The sequence below is a fragment of the Pygocentrus nattereri genome, chromosome 9 (assembly GCF_015220715.1).
Source record: "Pygocentrus nattereri isolate fPygNat1 chromosome 9, fPygNat1.pri, whole genome shotgun sequence".
In the NCBI taxonomy this organism is placed as follows: domain Eukaryota; kingdom Metazoa; phylum Chordata; class Actinopteri; order Characiformes; family Serrasalmidae; genus Pygocentrus; species Pygocentrus nattereri.
Window position 1 is genome coordinate 21049703 of NC_051219.1, and position 20491 is coordinate 21070193.

Genomic DNA, 20491 nt, shown 5'->3' on the forward strand with positions numbered 1-20491 from the left:
ACAAAGTTGAATGTGCTGACAACAAAATCACAAAAATTATCCATGGAAATCAAATTTATTAACCAATGGAGGCCTGGATTTGGAGGCACACACAAAAGTTAAGTGGAAAAACACACTACAGGCTGATCCAACTTTGATGTAATGTCCTTAAAACAAGTCAAAATGAGGCTCAATATTGTGTGTGGCCTCCACGTGCCTGTATGACCTCCCTACAACAACTGGGCATGCTCCTGATGAGGTGACGGATGGTCTCCTGAGGGATCTCCTCCCAGACCTGGACTAAAGCAACCGCCAACTCCTGGACAATCTGTGGTGCAATGTGGCGTTGGTGGATGGAGCGAGACATGATGTCCCAGATGTGCTCAATCGGATTCAGGTCTGGGGAACGGGCGGGCCAGTCCATAGCTTCAATGCCTTCATCTTGCAGGAACTGCTGACACACTCCAGCCACATGAGGTCTAGCATTGTCCTGCATTAGGAGGAACCCATGGCCAACCGCACCAGCGTATGGTCTCACAAGGGATCTGAGGATCTCATCTCGGTACCTAATGGCAGTCAGGCTACCTCTGGCGAGCACATGGAGGGCTGTGTGGCCCTCCAAAGAAATGCCACCCCACACCATTACTGACCCACTGCCAAACCAGTCATGCTGAAGGATGTTGCAGGCAGCAGATCGCTCTCCACGGCATCTCCAGACTCTGTCATGTCTGTCACATGTGCTCAGTGAGAACCTGCTTTCATCTGTGAAGAGCACAGGGCACCAGTGGTGAATTTGCCAATCCTGGTGTTCTCTGGCAAATGCCAAGCGTCCTGCACAGTGTTGGGCTGTGAGCACAACCCCCATCTGTGGATGTCGGGCCCTCATACCATCCTCATGGAGTCGGTTTCTAACCATTTGTGCAGACACATGCACATTTGTGACCTGCTGGAGGTCATTTTGCAGGGCTCTGGCAGTGCTCTTCCTGTTCTTCCTTGCACGAAAGCGGAGGTAGCGGTCCTGCTGCTGGGTTGTTGCCCTCCTACGGCCTCCTCCACGTCTCCTGGCGCACTGGCCTGTCTCCTGGTAGCGCCTCCAGCCTCTGGACACTACGCTGACAGACACAGCAAACCTTTTTGCCACAGCTCGCATTGATGTCAGCGCGTCACTACGAGCGACTGAGAGTGCGTCACTACGAGCGACTGAGAACACGTCACTACAAGCGACTGAGAGCGCGTCACTGTGGCAACGTTTTTTGTGCTATCAGTTTCTAAATTGACAAAAAGCGGTATGTGGCTGAAATATCATGGCTTCTGCTGGTTGTTTCGTCTGCGCAGAGTGTGGCATGTTTAGCCTAACGCCCTTTTCCGCCTCTAGCGATAGTGGCTGTTTTTGTACTGAGTGCCAGCTAGTTAGCTGTTTGGTGGAGAAGGTAGACCAGTTAGAAGTGCGCATCCGGGGATTATTAAGGGATAGGCAGTCAGATGCAGCGTTAGCAGCTCCAGGTGCCCTAGGGAGAGTTAGCACCCCCTCGAATCCAGCGTTAGAGCCCTCACAGCGGGGCGAATGGGTGACGACTTGGCGATCTAGCCGGAAAGCTAAGGCTAATGCTAACGCTGAGGCCAAAGCTAGCCCACCGGAACACTACGCTCCTCTTACAGCAGACTTTCGGCGTTAAACTGCTGGATGTCCAAGTGGTGTTCCGAAAATCAAGTGGGCTTTATAGATATTTGGCTGCGTTTTGAGGACAAGCCTGGTCTTATAGGTAGGGATGATGTCCAACCCTACGTTGGATGGTGCTGCCTTACTTTCGTGCAGCATAGCACATAGTCTTTTAGTTAGTCGGCAGAGTAGTGTAAACAGCTGCTGACAGTCCAGAGCCGGGACCAGGCCGCAGACAGACAGGCTAAAACCACCGTCTGCGATCCGCCTTGAGGTGTCACCCAAGATCAGCTTCATAGAGACTGTGTCTTTGCCTGAATTAAAACTAAATTTAATCATAGAAAAACTCAATCAGTCTGTTTAAATAACCTAATCAACATATATCCATGTTCTGATGATAGCACTAACACCTTATATCTATAACTTGGACTACTTAATATAAGATCACTAAACTCTAAAGCAGTCATCGTAAATGAAATTATAAGCGATCATAAATTTGACTTTTTTTGTCTTACTGAAACGTGGGTTAGACCAGATGAATATTTAGCTTTAAATGAAGCCACGCCTGTAGGCTATAATTATGCAGATAGGCCAAGACTATCAGGCAAGGGAGGTGGAGTCTGTATAATATACCAAAATACTCTCGATATCAGTCAGAAACAATGCGACACTTTTACTTCCTTTGAGGTCCTTTCTATTCACGTTACAAATCCGGTCACAAAAGAGAAGGCGTTCTCATTATTTAACATTTACAGACCACCAGGGCCATACTCTGAATTTATAAAAGAATTTAGTGACTTCGTTGGAAACCTGGCTGTGTGCAACGATAAAGTAATAATTGTAGGGCATTTTAATATTCACTTTGAGAAGGTAGATGACCCATTAAAAAAGGCATTTAGCTCAATCCTAGACTCTGTTGGTTTTACCCAAAATGTAACAGGGCCTCCACACTACTGTGGTCATACGTTAGATTTAGTTTTGACACTAGGTCTTAACTTAGACAAGCTTAATATCCTACCGCAAACCACAGCAATCTCCGACCATTACCTAATTTTATATGAGCTAACACTTAGCCATAATATATATACGTCCCCTCGTTATTCAACAAAGCGCTCAATAAAACCTTCTACCGCCCTACAATTTATAGAAAATCTCCCAGAGCTATCAACCCCAGTGTCCACTGCATCAGCCCCAATGGAACTAGATTTACTAACCGATTATTTAGAAAATACCTTACAATCCACTTTAGAAAATGTGGCCCCACTTAAAATAAAAAGAATAAGGCAGAAAAAGCTCACCCCGTGGTACAATGATAAAACCCGTACCTTAAAACAAACAGCTCGGAAATTAGAGCGGAAATGGCGTCAAACCAAACTGTTACACTCTGCCTGGAAGGACGGCCTTATAGAGTATAGAAATGCTCTCACAAAAGCTCGCTCAGCATACCTGGCCTCGCTGATCGAGAAAAATAAGTATAATCCTAGAGTTCTGTTTAATGTGATTTCCCAAATCACAAAAAATCTGGCAGGTACTGAACCAGAAATTCCAGCAACTCTCACTAGTGACATTTTTATGGACTTCTTTAATAATAAAATTGAAAATATTAGACAACAAATTCAACCCACAGTATCAAATTCAAATCCAGCTTGGCTGTCATCTGACTTGGCTGATATAGAACAAAACACAGCTGTAGAAAAGAGCCTGGAAACTTTTTACCCACTCCCACAGCTAGAACTAGAGAAGATTATCTCTTCTGCAAATTGCACAACCTGCATACTCGATGCAATTCCATCAAAATTACTCAAAGAAGTACTTCCAGTTATTATAAACCCTATTTCAACTATTGTAAACTCGTCCCTTAGTCTGGACCATGTACCCAAAGCTTTTAAACTAGCAGTTATCAAACCCCTGATCAAGAAACCAAATCTTGATGTCACCGTTTTGTCTAATTACAGGCCTGTTTCTAACTTAGCGTTTATATCAAAGATCTTAGAAAAAGCTGTGGCCCAACAACTTAGTTCACATCTACACATATATACACCGTATATATGAAAAATTTCAATCTGGATTCAGGCCACACCACAGCACTGAGACAGCTCTAGTTAAGATAACTAATGATCTTCTTCTTGCCTCTGATCAAGGCTACACATCTCTCTTAGTGCTACTTGACCTTAGCACGGTTTTCAATACAGTAGACCACAACATTCTCCTAGAAAGGTTAGAAAACATGGTTGGAGTAATATTTATACTCAACTCTTAGGCAGTTTGAAAGCATTGTGTAAATAGAAAGTCACTGACATGGCAGTCTTCCATGGAAAAGGGAAGTATAACTAATAAACAAAGTTTTATGCTTTAGCAATATATTTGTGCAATGGACTTATATACTGAAAAACATCCATTTAACCACCTTTGATCAAACCAAATAAGTAATTAAAGAGGCTAGTAAAGATATGGGGTATAAGACCACAAAACAATCAGTCAAATGACTTCTGAGTACAATGAGTACAATACTGATGGCAAAAATATGTGGTTTAAAAACTTATACATGTTAGTCTATTCCATAAATAAAACAGTGTAGGTGTCCCTGACAAAATAGTCACTGAGAGTAAATTATACACATATTTAGTGTTTACCAATGTAATTTGTTTTGTACAATCTGGTGTATGTATACGTTTTTATATCATACTTATTACTCTAAAAAACTGATAGGTTAAGCATATGCTTAAGGTTGAGCTATGAGAGGTATGTCAGGTTGACTGTTTGCAGGATGTTGGTTTACCACACATATGACAGGCCTAGAATGTGGACTGTGGTTTAGACAAAGAAAGACAGTGTTGCTTAGAGACAGGCAAAAAATAACACATCTGGGTTAAAACAAAATGCTGCAGTAATATCCGCTTTAACGACAATTGCTGGCAAATCTACTCTGCTGTCACGGAAGTCTCACAAATTACACCTTGACATTGTACATCATCTCTTCTTTTCTCAAAGCAGGAATTATTTATCATTAATGGTAAAAAATTTTTTTTTTAAAAACAACATTTTTGTGTATTTTGCTACCTTACATACATAAGGTTAAAGGATACACATGGTTTTGCAAGACAAGACCATTATGAATATATTCTGGAACTTCCTGATTTCCTGTGTGAGGCTTCTAGCTGCTAACATCTGATTATTGCTCAAATAACTAAAACATTATAAACTACAGTGTTATGGACCCTGTAGTAGGAATTAAAATGGTAAACCAGTACTGCTGATATTGTAGTAATCAAATAATTGTGGTGTTTTTACTTAAAGTGCTTTTTACTTTTATTAACTTTAAAGTTGCCTCATTGTTACTAAGGGTACTGAACTTGCTGTGCCTATGTAAGCACAAGGCAAGTTGACATACCTCTCATAGCTCTTCAGTGTGAATGAAGGCGTTTCCTGTCTAGTCTTGACAAAAAAGCCGCCTGCTGTGACAGGAAGGCCACTCCCTTTGTATCGGACTGGCAAGAAACATGGCTTTTGAGCTCTTTGCTTAGCATGAACAACTCGTAAATTGGCAGACAGAATGGCATTTGTCAAATTCATCCTAATAGCAGGTGAGAATGCAGTTGTAATGTGGATCTGTAAGAAATTTCTGCAAGACTTGTCTGCAGTCTTCCTTTTTGGGCAGTTAACCTTTGGAAGTACTTGACAACCAAGCATTGATTTAGTGCTGACTTAGTAGATTAAGTTTATTTTATATAGTAAACTATTTCTTTTTCTGTTTAAATAAACAGCAGTGGTCAGTATGGTTTTACGCCTATCTAAAGAAGAGGACCCTGGTGGTGAGATCACTAAAGTCTCCTTTTTACAGATATTAAGTTATTGTAGTTATTTGTAGTTCCGTTTAACTCTGGTTATCACATTTTAATTCCCAAACAAGATGGATTTATAGCTTTTGATTTCTGCCAGATTTTATCCAAGTGTTACCAAAAATGTGCTTAGATGCACCCTGTGAGTTTGTACAGAAAGGATCATTCTCAGTGTGGGAACACAACCTTGCATGTGCTAAGTGGTAACTTCATGGGAGAAAGAAAATAATGAACTTTTAATGTAAGATTGTGTAACAAGATATTATTACAAGTAATTTTTTAACCTTTATTTAACCAAGTAATATTGAGATTTTGCAACATTTGGACTGTAACTGTTGATCGATTCATCTTTGATACTTTCATACACTGTGGAACAACTGTGCACATCAAGGCATAGGCTATATTAGATGGTAAATGAACACTCGGTTTTCATAGTTGACATGTTGAATGCATACAGGAATGAGATGAGCATGTTTGGCAACCTTGACACCAAATTGTTATGGCCAGACAACTAAGTCAGAGCATTGTGAGCAAGGCTTGTAAGATGCTTCCGGTCAGCAGTTACTGACAGTAGTCCAAGGAGGAATGAACCATAAAAGATTTTTTTTATTATGTGTATTTAGGCTTGTCAGTTTAGTGCTCTGCAAGATGTATGCTATTATTGAATATGTAAATAGTAATTTAAAAATCGATAAATATTTATTTTCCAGTGACCACAAAACCTATGGCTATGGAGACTAAAGGTACTGGGAAACATATTTCCATTTCTTTAATTTTTGCCATGCACATTTGACCTTTAAGGGAGTGGGGTATAATGTCAATTCTTCCAGAATTAATCATGACCTACTGACCTACAATTCAGCTACTATGTTTAAAATACCAACAGAACAGAGGGTTCCTGATTAATGCATATAACCCTAAATCATTTTTATTACATTTTTATATTTATACAGAAAATATTTAAGTTGACAGTTTTTCTCAACTGAATGTTTGCACCTTCACTAGTTCACATCTCTAAGCCCAGCATAACTGCCAGTTTAAACCATCAAGTCCTGTACCAAGGTGAGGAGGTCACTCTACAGTGTACAGTTCCAGAGAAACTGAGTGATTTAGAATATGCTTGGGATAAAGACTCTGCTCCCATTAAGACCAGTCAATCTACCTACATCATCAATGCTGCCACAGTGTCTGACAGTGGAAAATACTCATGCATGGCCAAAAGAGGAACAACCACATCTGAAATAAGTGATCCCCAAGTTTTAACTGTTAAAAGTAAGTAAATTCTTGTTATATTTTCAGTTTGAGAGGCTGTTAAACTGCTGAAAACTAAACACTGAAGCATTTAAGTCCACAGAAAATAATTTCAGCGATCGTTATTGCTGAAGTTTTGCACAGTTGTTTTTGCCTTCCCTCTTGCCTCTTTCTTCTAATCAAAGACAGTGTGTGTGTGTGTCTATATACACACACACACACACACACACACACACACACACACACACACACACACACACATACACAAAGACTATCCCTTCTGATTAGAACCGACAAAAGGGCTACAGTGGCAGAAATTTTTAAAGATGATTACAGGAATAATGTGATTATAAGGTAATTATATACTTTGTTTTTGATACATAAAGCCAAATCTTTGCCTCAGTTTGCATGTGAGCTTGTTAACATGGTGTATAAAAGTGTATTTGTCATCTAACAAGGTATTTTGTTGACTGACTCATTTATTGTCAGATCCCTTCTGGGTTACAATTTTACAAGTGTTAAAATCAATGATAGAGGTTCTGGAAAAGAATGTTGAGGTTTCTAAACATTTAAATCTAGTTTATTATTTTAAAAAGCTGATTGTAGGGCATTAAAAGAATACTGCAACTCATCCACTGCAGTACCAGTATAGTCAGCCAAGCAGTACAAGATGGTATCATCGGCATATAAATGCAACTTGCAATCAATAACTGAGATGGGAATGTCATTAATATAAATATTATATAATACTGGTCCAAGGATCAAACCTTGAAGGACCCCCTTAGTTATCTTTTATTGATCTCTTTAGATCTCTTTAAGATCTCTTTAAGTACCACTGGTCAGATCATGATTCTGAAGGAAAGCTGTGAAAATGATGACCAAAGAACATTCTAAGGAAAGGCATGCACAACTCAGGAAAAGGCTACAGAATAATATCCAAGTGGTTATCTCAATTAGTACTGCTGGATCAATTGTGAGGAAATGGAAAGACATACTATCCAGTCAATGTCTAAACAAACCAGGGGTGCACACACATTTTGGTTTGAGATCTACTTTTTCAGTGGACAGGTCATTGTGATCTACCTTTTAAAAAAGGTTGGTCTCATTCCTTTTAAAAAGATTTGAAACTTTTTTAATGCACTTTAATGACCTATATTGTCAGCATTACAGGGCAGACGACTAAAATAAATCACACTAACCTTATTCTGATGATTTGCACTAAATGGTGTCTGCCAAGCGTGTATAATCTGGACAGCAGCTGCTGATGCCAATAACTGTAACTTATAACTATGCTTTTGGACTGAACAGCTTAAATAGCTGACACCATGTCCATTTTGTTTTTAGAATCTTGAAATCATGAGTCTGCTGCCTCGACTAAGGCCTCTTAAGAGATTCTGCCAATTCTTAAACTTTTTCTTGTGTTTCATGATAGGACGACTCACTTGAGATGAAGTTACGGTAACAGTTTTTGCTTTATAACTGAGCTTTTTAAAGACTGGTTGCAGGACATTTCAATTATTTTACTTTTTTTCTTCCTTTTGTCTGGGAATTCATCACCATAGCTCTGTGTATAGTTTAAAAATGGCTCTCAATATTGTCCTTTTTTGGAAGTGCAATGGCAAATCAAATAGATGCATTATTTTGACTGAGAATGTTGTGAAAAATAGTCCTCGTCCTCACTCTGCATGGAAGTGGTGTTTTCAGTTTCTTGGTGGTCAGTGTAAATTACAAAAGTAAAAACTTTCTAGATTTCTAAAGAGGCAAACTCACAGCAGTGGTGTAGGTTTGGTATGGTAACAAACAGGAAATTCAAGAGCAGCAGGACAGTGGCCACATTTCACAAGTCAATCACAATTTAGAGAGCAGCATATCAGTCTTCAGCCTTCTCTGCTCACTTCATCACTTAGCTAGCTGCTACTGCTGAACTCTGACCGTAACATGATTTTATCATGTTACACTCCGTAACATGATTTTAGACCTGTATCTCACAATCTAAACAAATTTTAAAAATTACAATGAAAGAACCTTATTACTATGAGTAATTTATGTAGGCTATAAATAGTATCCTCTGACTAAAGTGTTGATGTCACAGAGCTTCAGGTTTCTGGTGACAGATTAATTGCAAACATAAAAGCATTCTGCTTGTGGTTGTCACATGCAGACTCTTGCAGACATTGCATTGGTGGATTGGCCTATCTTAAGCTGCATTTTTGTTGTGTGCATTATTTTGTTTTGTACCAATGTAGAGTGTTGAAATATATTAAATAGTGACTGCAGTTCTACTGTCAGTAATAGGTCAATAGTTCCTTTCACTAGCAGGACAGAGAGCATTTGGAAAAATGGCTATTTTCTTTATGCAACTAGGGCAGCATAGTTACCTCTGGATAAAATATACTCGAACATACTAATTAAAGTACTAATAATACCACAACAGTATTCTTTCAGTAATGCATAGTGTAACTTGTTTAGATGGATCTATTTATTGACTTGTATTTTAAATGTTATTTTAAACAACAAATAATTTAACTTTATTGTTTTGGGGGGGGGGGGGGGGGGGGGGGGCAAAAGAATAGAAAAGTGAGTGTAGCCTGTGATTTAGACCTGCAGTTTACATCGAGTTTTCCCTGAAAATTTTTTTTTTAGTTTTTTGTAATTAAAGTCAAACCTCACTCCACTCACCGGACTTTTGGATTACCGTCCTCACAATCAACAATAGTAAACTTCACATGTGCTTCTTTATCACTGGTTTATCTGTTTGAGTTTAAACTCTCACGTCTCTGATGCTCAACCACAAATACGTTCCTAACCATGAGCCAAAATCAGATTCATATCTTCACTATTATTTATTTTACAGCAGCTCTTGGTGCAGAAACGAGAGCAAATGAGGGTCTGTAAAGAGTGAGACGTAAGAACAGGCCGACTATGCCGGAGTTCCCCCCCCTCCCAGCGTGCTGCTAGAAGAGGAACGCAAGATCTGTTGATGAATTCCCTCGTTTCCTCATAGAACGTGCTCCCACTAGCAGCCAGGGTTCGTTTAGAAACGGTCCGCGGCCGGTGTTTTTTTGGACCGGTTTAGCTGTCTGTTGCAGACCCGAATACGGGTGTGGTTTTGCAGATGTCAAAACCGATCGAACCCAAGAAAAAGTCTGGTATGTCCGCGTCCAGTATGGCAGCTGTGAAAGCGCCCTGAGAAACTTCTCCGTCTCTGGCTAATGTCTGCATCACGCGGAAAAGGCTGCGTTGTCTCAAACTGATGACGTGCAATGTTTTTTTTTTTTCAATAACTTTTTGACACAGAACAATATACCAAGATACTGTCATCGAGGATGTCATAACTACAAGTTATTAGCTAGGGGGCGTAAAATATAATTACAAGAAAGAAAAAAAATGTAATAAAATAATACAGAGTACAAAGGAGCAAAGCCGTACAATGACAGATTAGAACAATACGTTTCTAGAGATCTGGTGTGAGATGATTCTAGCATTTTTCCAGTTTTTTAATCTACTTAATGAAGAATAGTATGATTTAAATTAATATTCATATCCAGGCTTATTTCCCCTCCACTTACTACAGTGAATGTGGTATTTTGCAAAAAAGTACAACTACATTTATGGCATCAGAGAAATCTGAACTTAAATTTTCAGCATAAAATAAAACGGCAGCAAGATCAAAAGAAGGAATGTTAAGTTTGAGATTAATCCAGTTTCAAATGTCCATCCAAAAACTTTGTGAATATTTACATGAAAAAAACAAATGCTCCAGGGATTCATCTTCTACTTACTTACAAAAGGCACATGAACCAACATCAAATTTTTCTTTCAAGAAACATGGCTACAGGATATCTTATTTATTACTTTGAAATGACTCTCTTTCAGTTTAGGAGATATGGGCCATTTGACAAACCTGGAATAAGCAAAAGCCATTATGGTTGTATAATTTTTATTAGGATGTTTCTTGAAACAATCTCTATGATATTCATGGTAAGTCTTTTTTCTCATACCATCATTGATAATCTTGTTATTACACTTGAAGTCAACTAAGTTCCAGTCATTCACTTTCATTAATGTGGGCATCAAAACAGTTACCTCTGAGTATACAATGACATTATTGATTAATTGAATCAATGCTAATGGAATCACTTTGCACACCTTCTTAAAATCTTCATAATAACTAAGATAATATTTTTCAACAAAGGACGAGAAGGTTAAAAGATCTCCATGAAAATCTAAAAGATCCTTTACAAAAAATAATACCTATTTCATACCAATCTTTTTAAAATATTGACTTATTACCAACTGTAATTACCCTATTATTCCATAAAGTTGATCCATGAGGAGAGAAGTTATGTTGAAATACCATTTTCCAGAACTGAAGAATTTGTTTGTGGAAGTACGATAGTTTAACTGGAATCTTACTAATTTCAAAGTCACACTTTACAAAGAATTCAATTCCTCCCAGTTTCTTAAAAATGGAAACAGGAATATGAAACCACATTGAATTTGTTGCATAATAAAGGTTTTTAGCCATGTAGTCCTAAATATACTGACCATGGCTTCAAAGTTCAATGCATTAATACCACCCTTGTCATATTTTTAAACTAATTGGGACCTTTTAATATAATGAGTCATATTTTCCACAAAAACTGAAAAATAATAGAGTTGGCTTTCCTTATATTTTGTGGTGAAATATACATAGAATGACATGGATAGACAACCTTGGAAATGCTGTCTGCTTTAGTCAACAGGTTTCTTCCAAAAATAGTGGAATCCCTTGTCAACCAACGGCTAAGACTTTTTTTTTCATATCTACTAAGCGTTCTGAGATGTTAACATCTTCCCTTCTAAATACATTCTTAGATACTCTTCTTCTTCTTCTTTCGGCTGCTCCCTTTAGGGGTCGCCACAGCGGATCATCTGCCTCCATCTTGCCCTATCTACTGCTTCCTCTACTTTTACACCAACCATCTCCATGTCCACTTTCACTACATCCATAAACCTTCTCTGAGGTCTACCTCTTCTCCTTCTACCCGGCAGCTCCAACTCCAACATTCATTAGTTCTTCAAAGTACTCCTTCCATCTACTCAACACTTTCTGTTCACTCACTAGTACATTTCCCTCTCTATCCTTTATCAGCCTAACCTGCTGTACATCCTTTCCAGCTCTATCTCTCTGTTTAGCCAAACGATACAAGTCCTTTACTCCTTCTTTACTGTCCAGTCTCTCATACATATGCGACATCATTTGCTATGCGACTAGCCTCACAGTACTCCTGCCTACTTCCTTCATCTCTCTGGTTATCCCACTTTTTCTTAGCTGCCTTCTTCTTCTGAATACTCTCTTGGACTTCCCCATTCCACCACCAACTTTCCTTGTTTTCTTTCCTCTGACCAGACGAAACACCCAACACATTTTTGCCAGTTTCTCTCACCACCTTAGCTGTAGTTTCCCAGTCCTCAGGTAGCTCCTCACTGCCCCCAAGGGCCTGTTGCAATTTTTCCCTGAACTGCCTGCAACCATTCTCCTCCTTCAGCTTCCACCATCTAATCTTTGGCTCTGTCTTCACTCTCTTCCTCTTCTTTGTTTCTAATCTCATTCTACAGACAACCACCCTATGCTGCCTTGCTACACTTTCCCCTGGTACCACTTTACAATCTCCAATCTCCTTTAGGTGGTATCTCCTGCTAAGAATATAATCCACCTGTGTGCACCTCCCTCCACTCTTGAATGCCACCCTGTGTTCTTCCCTCTTCTGAAAATATGTGTTCACCATAGCCATTTCCATTCTCTTTGCAAAATCTACAACCTTCCGCATTTCTGTCTTTCACACCATACATACAAAGCACCTCTTCATCCCCTCTGTTGCCTTCATCAACATGTCCATAGAAGTCTGCACCAATCACTAATCTCTCCTCTCTAGGGACCCCATCTACCATTTCATCCTACTTACTCCAAAATTCCTCTTTCTCCTCTAACTGACAACCAACCTGTGGTACATATGAACTGACCACATTCAAAATTACACCATCAACCTCCAACTTCAGCTTCAACTTCATGCATACAACTATGAACGGGAAGAATCTCACATTTTAAAATGTTAAGTCCTAAACCCAAGGCCTTGGAGAATAACGAAATCGTATTAAGGGCTATTTTAACCATTAAATAATTTTTCAAAAACAATGTAGTATCTGTAGTATTTGGGGAAATAGGGCAACCCTGACGAATGCCTCACTGGATCTTAAATCTAGAAGTAAGTCCCAGATTTAAAGAAATCGAGCTATAGATATCACTATAAAACATCTTGATTAATGCACAAAAATGATCCCTAAAACCCAAAAATTTTAAAGGATCTAACAAAAAGGTATGTTCAAGTGTATAGAATGCATTGTAAAAATCAAGGAACAAAATCAGGCTATCATTTTTGATATAGTCACAATAATCTAACATATCAAATACCAATCTAATATGATTATGAATGTTTCTCCCCTTAACAAAGGCTGATTGACTTTCATCAATTATATATTTCAGTCCTCTATTCAGTCGGTCAGCAAAGACATGAGCTAAAATTTTATAATCAGTGCATAGCACTGTGATGGGTCTCCAGTTATCCAAAAAAAATGTATATCTTTATTAGGTTTTGGAATTAAAGTAATTATCCCTTGTTTCATTGTATTAGAGAGATTACCTGTGAAGATACATTCTAAGAAAGCTTTGTACAGCATCTCTCTAATATCTTTCCAAAAAACATATAAAATTCGGTTGTTAGCCCATCCAAGCCCATCTTCCCAGAAGATATTTTCAAAACAGCCTTATCTAACTCCTCAATCTTAAGTTGTTTTTCCATAAATTGTTTAAAATCTGCATCAATGACTTTCTTAAATTCCTTTATAGCATTTACAAAGAGAAAGCAATTTGTTTCAGAATAATTAGATTTGTACAAGTTGCAATAAAAGTATCTATTTGGCTTCCATCCTCACAAACCGATCTATTTATAGTCAGTTTAGTAATCTTCTTCTTTAATTGTTTTTCAAGAATAAAAAAATAAGAAGTATTTTTCTCCCTTTCTTCAATCCAGCGAGCTCGAGAATGTACAAAAGCACCCCTGGCTTTATCTAAATATAAGTCATCTAACTCACTCTGTAATTTATTTAATTCAACAAGTTCCTCAGGTGACAAATCAGTTTTTCCACAAAGACCATTAATAATATTAATAATATTAAGTTGTTTTTGTTTTTTAAATGTATACAATTTTTTACTCGTATGAATTGCCAGTTCTCTCATCTTAAATTTAAACCATTCCCATTTACTTACAGGTGACATTTCCAAGGCACTGATTTCCACTACCAGTTGTCTAACATCTTTACAGAAAGTAGAATTCTCCAAAAGAGTATTGTTGAATTTCCAAATATGAGTAAGACCAGGATTTGGGCTTCAAAACAGAAGAGATATAGAAATAACACAATGATCGGTTAAAGGTGAAGCATAGATATCACACTTACTAATATAATTTATCAAGAAATTAAAAATGAGCCAGTAGTCAATTCTAGAGCTTAGACCATTCCCAGAGGAACTAAACCAGGAAAACTGTGAAGTGCAAGGATTTTTAACCCTCCAGTAATCAATCAAATTTGCACTATTTATCAACTGAAAAATCAGGTCATCATATTTATGATATTGGACCCTAGGTGGATTTCTGTCTAACCAAAAATCAGGCACCAAATTAAAATCACCCCCAACTATAATTTTATCATTTGAAAAAGAATGCTTACTATCTGTAATACGTTTACATAATAAAGAAATCAATGTCCTGCTTTTGCCCCTTTCATTGTAGCCGTAGACACACACTAGGATAAAGTTTTTGTCATTAATTTCTGTTATCACAATCAACCAATGCCCATTTGTGTCACAAGTATGACTTATAATTTTACCAGGAAATCTGTTAAACAGAATTATAACGCCAGCTGAGTGTGCCATTCCATGACTGACAAAAATGGAATCACCCCACTAAACTTCCAAAAATTTACATAATCTTCAACAGAATGAGTTTCTTGTAGAAAAACACAAGTGGCTTTTTGCTCCTTACAAAAAAGACAGCTTTTCACTTTACATTGTTTTTTAGCCCCCTAGTATTTAATGAAATAAAAGATAATATCCCTGAAATGTTTTAAGTAGAACACTGAATCACAAGATGCACAGGAATGAGAGTTTTGTCCTATGTACAATCAGAATAAGGTGCCTTTAAGACTTGTCAGGTGAATCAGAATAACAAACGTTTAAAATGAAGAACAGCTGTCTATGTAGCGTCGACTCTTCGGTTGTTGATCAGCGCATATCCATCCTTCAGGAAAGCTCTCTGCCCTCTCTGTCTGGCATCCCATACCAGCGGTCACAGTTTCTTTCAAGCTTCCTTATCCTCTTTAGAGAAATCTTCTTTAAACTGGATATGCTTCTCCTGACAGACCCTGGCATCCCTGGATCTCTTCCAGACATCGTCTCGAACCATTCTCGCCACTAACTGGATTATTATTGACTGCGGAGCATTGTTTGAAGTTGCGGGATCACTCTTTTTACCCAAGCGATGCACAATGTCGACCGTCTTTCGAAATTCCACCTTCTTTTTTATCAAGCTTGTTCTGTCACAGATTCTTTAAGCTGTTTGTTTTCCTCTTGAAGCTCACTGACTTTTTTTCCGCAGCAACTCAATGTGTTCCTTGTTCTCAACAATAGCGGGGGTTTTCTCCTCAATCCTTTTCTCAAACTTACGCAGAAGTTCAGTTTGTGTATCTTCTTCGTCAGTGAATTCGCCAGCAGAATGGTCTCTCCAATACCATCACTATGAAGGTTTTTGTTGCCTTTCTTATACTTTTTAGGATGGGGGGAATTAATTGGAGTGTGTGTCTGGTTGATTTTCTCAGCCTTAGACATCTGCTCGTCAATTTCAACGTCGCTCGCTCCTTGGAGAGCGGCCAGGCCATAGTCGTGGTCATCCATTGTAACTTTCACCCATGTTTCAAAAGTTGACAAAAACTTGTGGAGTTCGTATTTGACACAAAAAAAAACCCACCAGCGTTCACAAAACTTTCAACTAACTCGCTGTGTGTAGCAAAATGCACACAAATTTGTACTTAAGGACTGAAAGAAAAAACTATTCACACCAGAGCCTGCAAAGTGCAACTGCTCACTCCGCCATCTTGCATGCCTCCCACGTGCAAAGTTTTTTTCTCTACGTATATAAGCCTTTCTCTTGTTTCCAGGGTCGACATTTCCAGTTGGGGAAGTTCTGTGTAAAATCATTTCCGTTCATTCATTTCCATCTGATGATGAGCTCAGAAAGAAATGGTGAGCAACTGACAATCAAAGTAATCCGAAACAGCACACACATATACGTATATATATATATATATATATATATATATATATATATATATATTACTTATATTGTGTGTGAAATGCTGTTATTAAAATATACCTATAAGATTCTAAAAAACAACTGCTGCCACTTTAATTTCTACACTTTATTTATTTTTGTTTAGCTTTGTACTACATTTGTACATATGTGTTGATTTTTCATTTTCCTCCCATGTCTGTGGGTTTTTTTTGTTATGGACCCAAATCATGTCTAGTGTACAAGACCCTCGAGACTGGCATCAAAGAACTTCTGTGACCAGGTGATGAATGGTAGTTACTGGAAAGATGTGTGGCTATATGTAGTACATAAAAACCTAATAGTGAATTATCTTATAAAACAGTAAATTTAATTGCATAAATTAAAATGGGTATGTGAACTGCAATGTTGTGACAATGAACTGGTTAAAATCCTTCAAACTACTTTTAAGTTTTTGGACCACTAGTATGTGTGGTTCCTCACTTTTCTTGACAGGGAGATCTGGGCCCTTACACGGATCGTGTTATCTGCAGCATTGCTCTGTAACGTGAGGGAGCGATGACAAGGAGGGTGCATACGCTGAGAGAAGCAAGATTTTTTAGGGGCAAGTCCAGATTCAGGGTCAAAACGGTCCATTGCCAGAGAGTCAACATGGATAGATCAGGGAACAGACATGATGAAAAGGAATACAGACTAAACACAAAAACAGAGACTAGGAGAAATAACTGAAGCCAGAAGATACGACACCAAACAACACAATACAATACAATACAAAGACCAGCAAACTCACAGGGGAAAACATAGGGCTTAAATACAGGCATAGGTTAACAAGACACGGGTGGTTAACAAGAGGGTTAACAAGAAACAGGTGAGGACCAATCAAGGGTAGAGTCTAGAAACGAGGGGGCAGGACAGGGAAGAATCAAAACAAGGAAGCAAAACAAAAGCACATGGAGGACTGGGAGGGGCCAATCATGGCATGGACACTGAGAATGATATAATTTAACACAATATTTCATGTTAGATTTCATTCACAATATTTCATTGTTTATTTACTTCTTAAACAGATACATACTTGAAGATCTCTAAATCTGAGGAATGCTGAAAGTACCTAACATTACTGATTGTGTCTGTGACATTAAGTAGGGTAACATTAGCTAGCTAACTAGCTAACAACAACACTGGGAACCAGCTAACAATTTATCTTCATAATTAAAAATAAACTGCTCAAAAAAGAATTTATATCCCGTATCGAGTTTTGCACGTTTGATAGCTCTTCCACAATTCTAACCACATCATCCTGCCTAAAGCATCGGAGTTCAGCCAAAGATGATGAATAATGAAAGGCAGCCATATTCGTAGCAGAGTGGCACGGAAACTGGAAATAAGTTTACACATAATCTCCCCCAGAACTTGACCCCTCCTCCATGCGGGAAAAATGCATATTGGCTATAATTTGAAAACGGTCAATTCTCTCTTATTATTAAGTTGATGCGTTTCCACTTATGTTTTTTGGCTTGATGTTACTGGTCCACCACAAACTACTGAATTCCCAGATCAGGACTGCGAACCACTTCAAGGTGCTTTGCAGACCACATGAGACACCCTGCCCTAAAGTAAATTGATGAACCAGTTACACTTTATTACTGATTAAACACTGATTCTTCATGATGAATTCATCATATTTGTACCCCCTAAAGTGATAAACCAGTCACACTTTATTACTGATAAATCTAACAAAATAGCAAGGGTTAATCATAACTTACCAAAATGACAGTCATTCTTTTGGCCTCACAAGAGCAGTGATGAATGATAAGTTTCAGTTTTCAAAAGATTACTTTGTAAATTAGTTACAAGCTAAAAGAAAAACTTGTTTTAAACTCAGGTTCACAAAGAAGTTTTCCTTTACTATAGTACTATATTGATCTGTAGGTCACTGTTCATAAACATAAACTAACCAAAACTAATTTACTATAAAATTAAAGTGTTTGTATGAATTCAGAAAAAAGAAACATGCCAGTCACAACTGCATATGTGTACAAAATTCTATATTCTGGTCTATAGAATTCACACAATGTTGTGGAGTAAAAAAATAAGATGTGGATGTGACTTTGAAATGTAATGGAGTTAAAGTAAAAACAAATAACAGAAATACTTAAGTAAAGATACATGAAAAAACTAATTAAGTACAGAAACGAATTACACATTGTGTGTGTGTATATATATATATATATATATATATACATATATATATATATATATATATGAAACAATACTTATCATAATGTATTGATCTGAAATAAGTAATTAGGTGATATTTAAGGCAACTTCAAACTATCTTCCCACTTCCGCATGCCTGAACAGTGTACAAACCATTGGCTGATGCATGAAATGAGAGACAGGAAATTCACACTTTTGATTGGCAGATGCAAGTTTTGATTGACAGTCCATCTTTTATATGATTGGCCGATACAAGAAATTATTGCCAGTTTCTCCGCCCATTTGTTATGCCCTGGTTCTCCGGGCTGCAGTCACATATACTTGGCTGCAAGATGGGGGCAGTGACAAAGAGGCGTAGTAGTGAGCTCTTCTTCCCTCTAGGCTCAGGTGCTTAGCCAGCTGATGCTGATCTGGATAGCAGCGTGAACGCCTTTTTAAAGAACTTGGAGCGGAGCTAGAGGGACGAGCTGCAGCAGAAACAGTAACAAAAGACCACGGAAGAGCGGAAAAGCTTCAGTAAAAAGATTGAAAAGCCTAGTTGTCTGAAGCCACTGAAAAGTGGCCAGTGTAGGTTTAGTTTAGGTTTGTTTGGGTTTGAATCTGTCTCTGTGGCAGAAGAAGAAGCCGTCATCGTTGGGGCCCATGGTGGGATGCATGCCACAACTCACAGCTAATTTGATCAGATCCATTAACTACAAAGAAGTGCATTGTAGTTCCACAGTTACAGAGTGTAGTCCGTTTCCCTGCATACTTTGTTGGCCCCCTTTTACTCTGTTCTTTGATGATCAGAACCCCAAACAGGACCACCATGTAAAGGGTATTATTTGGGTGGTGGATTATTCTTAGCACTGAAATGACACTGGTGGCATATTAGTGTGTATTCTGGGACTTTGAGTGGATTAGATACAGCAGTGTTGCTGAAGTTTTTCAAAACTTAAGTGTCTCTGTTGGACTGAGTATAGGCCACCAACCAAAATATCCAGCCCCACCATCCTGTGGGCAGCATCCAATAATGTAGGAGAAGAGGTTGACCTACACAAACTGTGCAGACAGATGCTATAGTGTCTGACTTGTCATCTGCAAGTTGAACCAACAAGCTAGGCTTGTCCATTAGAGTAAGTGGACACAGTGTTTATAAACTCCAGTCACACTGGTCTACTCGTACCTGCGCAACACACACCAACACCACGCCAATGTCAGTATACTCAACAAATATGTGGTTCAAGGCGAATGTCTGATGAAGCCTGCACACTTCAGACACCAAATTTGTCTTGGCTGATTGACATCATTTTAAGCTATGCTTGCTATGAAGCGGAACTCTTTTATGTCCAAAGAAGAACAAGTGTGTGAGTAAAAACAATTGGACTGCCCCCTTGTGGTTTTGCATTGCGATATATAAGGTTCAGTTCAATACCTTGCCCAGACACGCATGCTGCAATGTATGCTATAAGAATCAGTGGCCAAGATTACCAACAGTACATGTAGTTAAATCATAAAATCAAGAGGAAAATAATTCAAGTAAATCTTTCTTGTATTTTCATCATTGCAAATTTGCAACATCATTGCAAACTTTCACAGAAATGAGACAAATGGTTTTCTCTATTTCTCTTGAAGACTTGGTCACAGAATTCACAGCTATATCATTTTAATCTCCCTTTTACACATGTTAATAATAGGCAGAAGTACAGCCTCCCCATTGCAGGGTTAGTTTTATCATGGTGTTAACATGACCTCCCAAATGGTATGGCCTTAATACAAAGTTTGTTTTCATTTGTAACAAAGCTGTGTAGATTGCTTTTCTAAAAAAATATTGAGAGACAGTTATTGAAGATTCTATACTTTAGATAAGGTGTAATGATTGAGCAGCCACAACAGTGCTCATAGTCGTATATTTGTTCACAAAAGCACACTTCTATGAAAATTCATGAACTGTTCAAGTAAGAGCTGGGAGTGAATTTGTCAGCATTTCTAATCTACCTGTACCTTCATCTGGTTGCATTTTTATGCAGAAAAATGTAGTGTAATGGAGTTAAAGTAAAAACAAATAACAGAAATACTTAAGTAAAGATACATGAAAAAACTAATTAAGTACAGAAACGAATTACACATTGTGTGTGTGTATATATATATATATATATATATATATACATATATATATA

The 20491-nt window shown here is 38.1% G+C and overlaps 1 protein-coding gene across 4 annotated transcripts in view; it reads left to right on the top strand.

The window, feature by feature from the left end:
- The first annotated feature begins 5102 nt into the window (after positions 1-5102).
- Positions 5103-20491, top strand: part of LOC108443116 (hemicentin-1-like) — a 58003-nt gene continuing 42614 nt past the window's right edge. For all 4 annotated transcript variants that reach the window (XM_037541134.1, XM_037541135.1, XM_037541136.1 and 1 more), the window contains exons 1-4: positions 5103-5223; positions 5404-5451; positions 6189-6221; positions 6484-6750. In XM_037541134.1, coding sequence (XP_037397031.1) covers positions 5193-5223; positions 5404-5451; positions 6189-6221; positions 6484-6750 — 379 coding nt within the window. In that variant the 5' untranslated portion in view covers positions 5103-5192. The remainder of the gene's footprint in view (positions 5224-5403; positions 5452-6188; positions 6222-6483; positions 6751-20491) is intronic.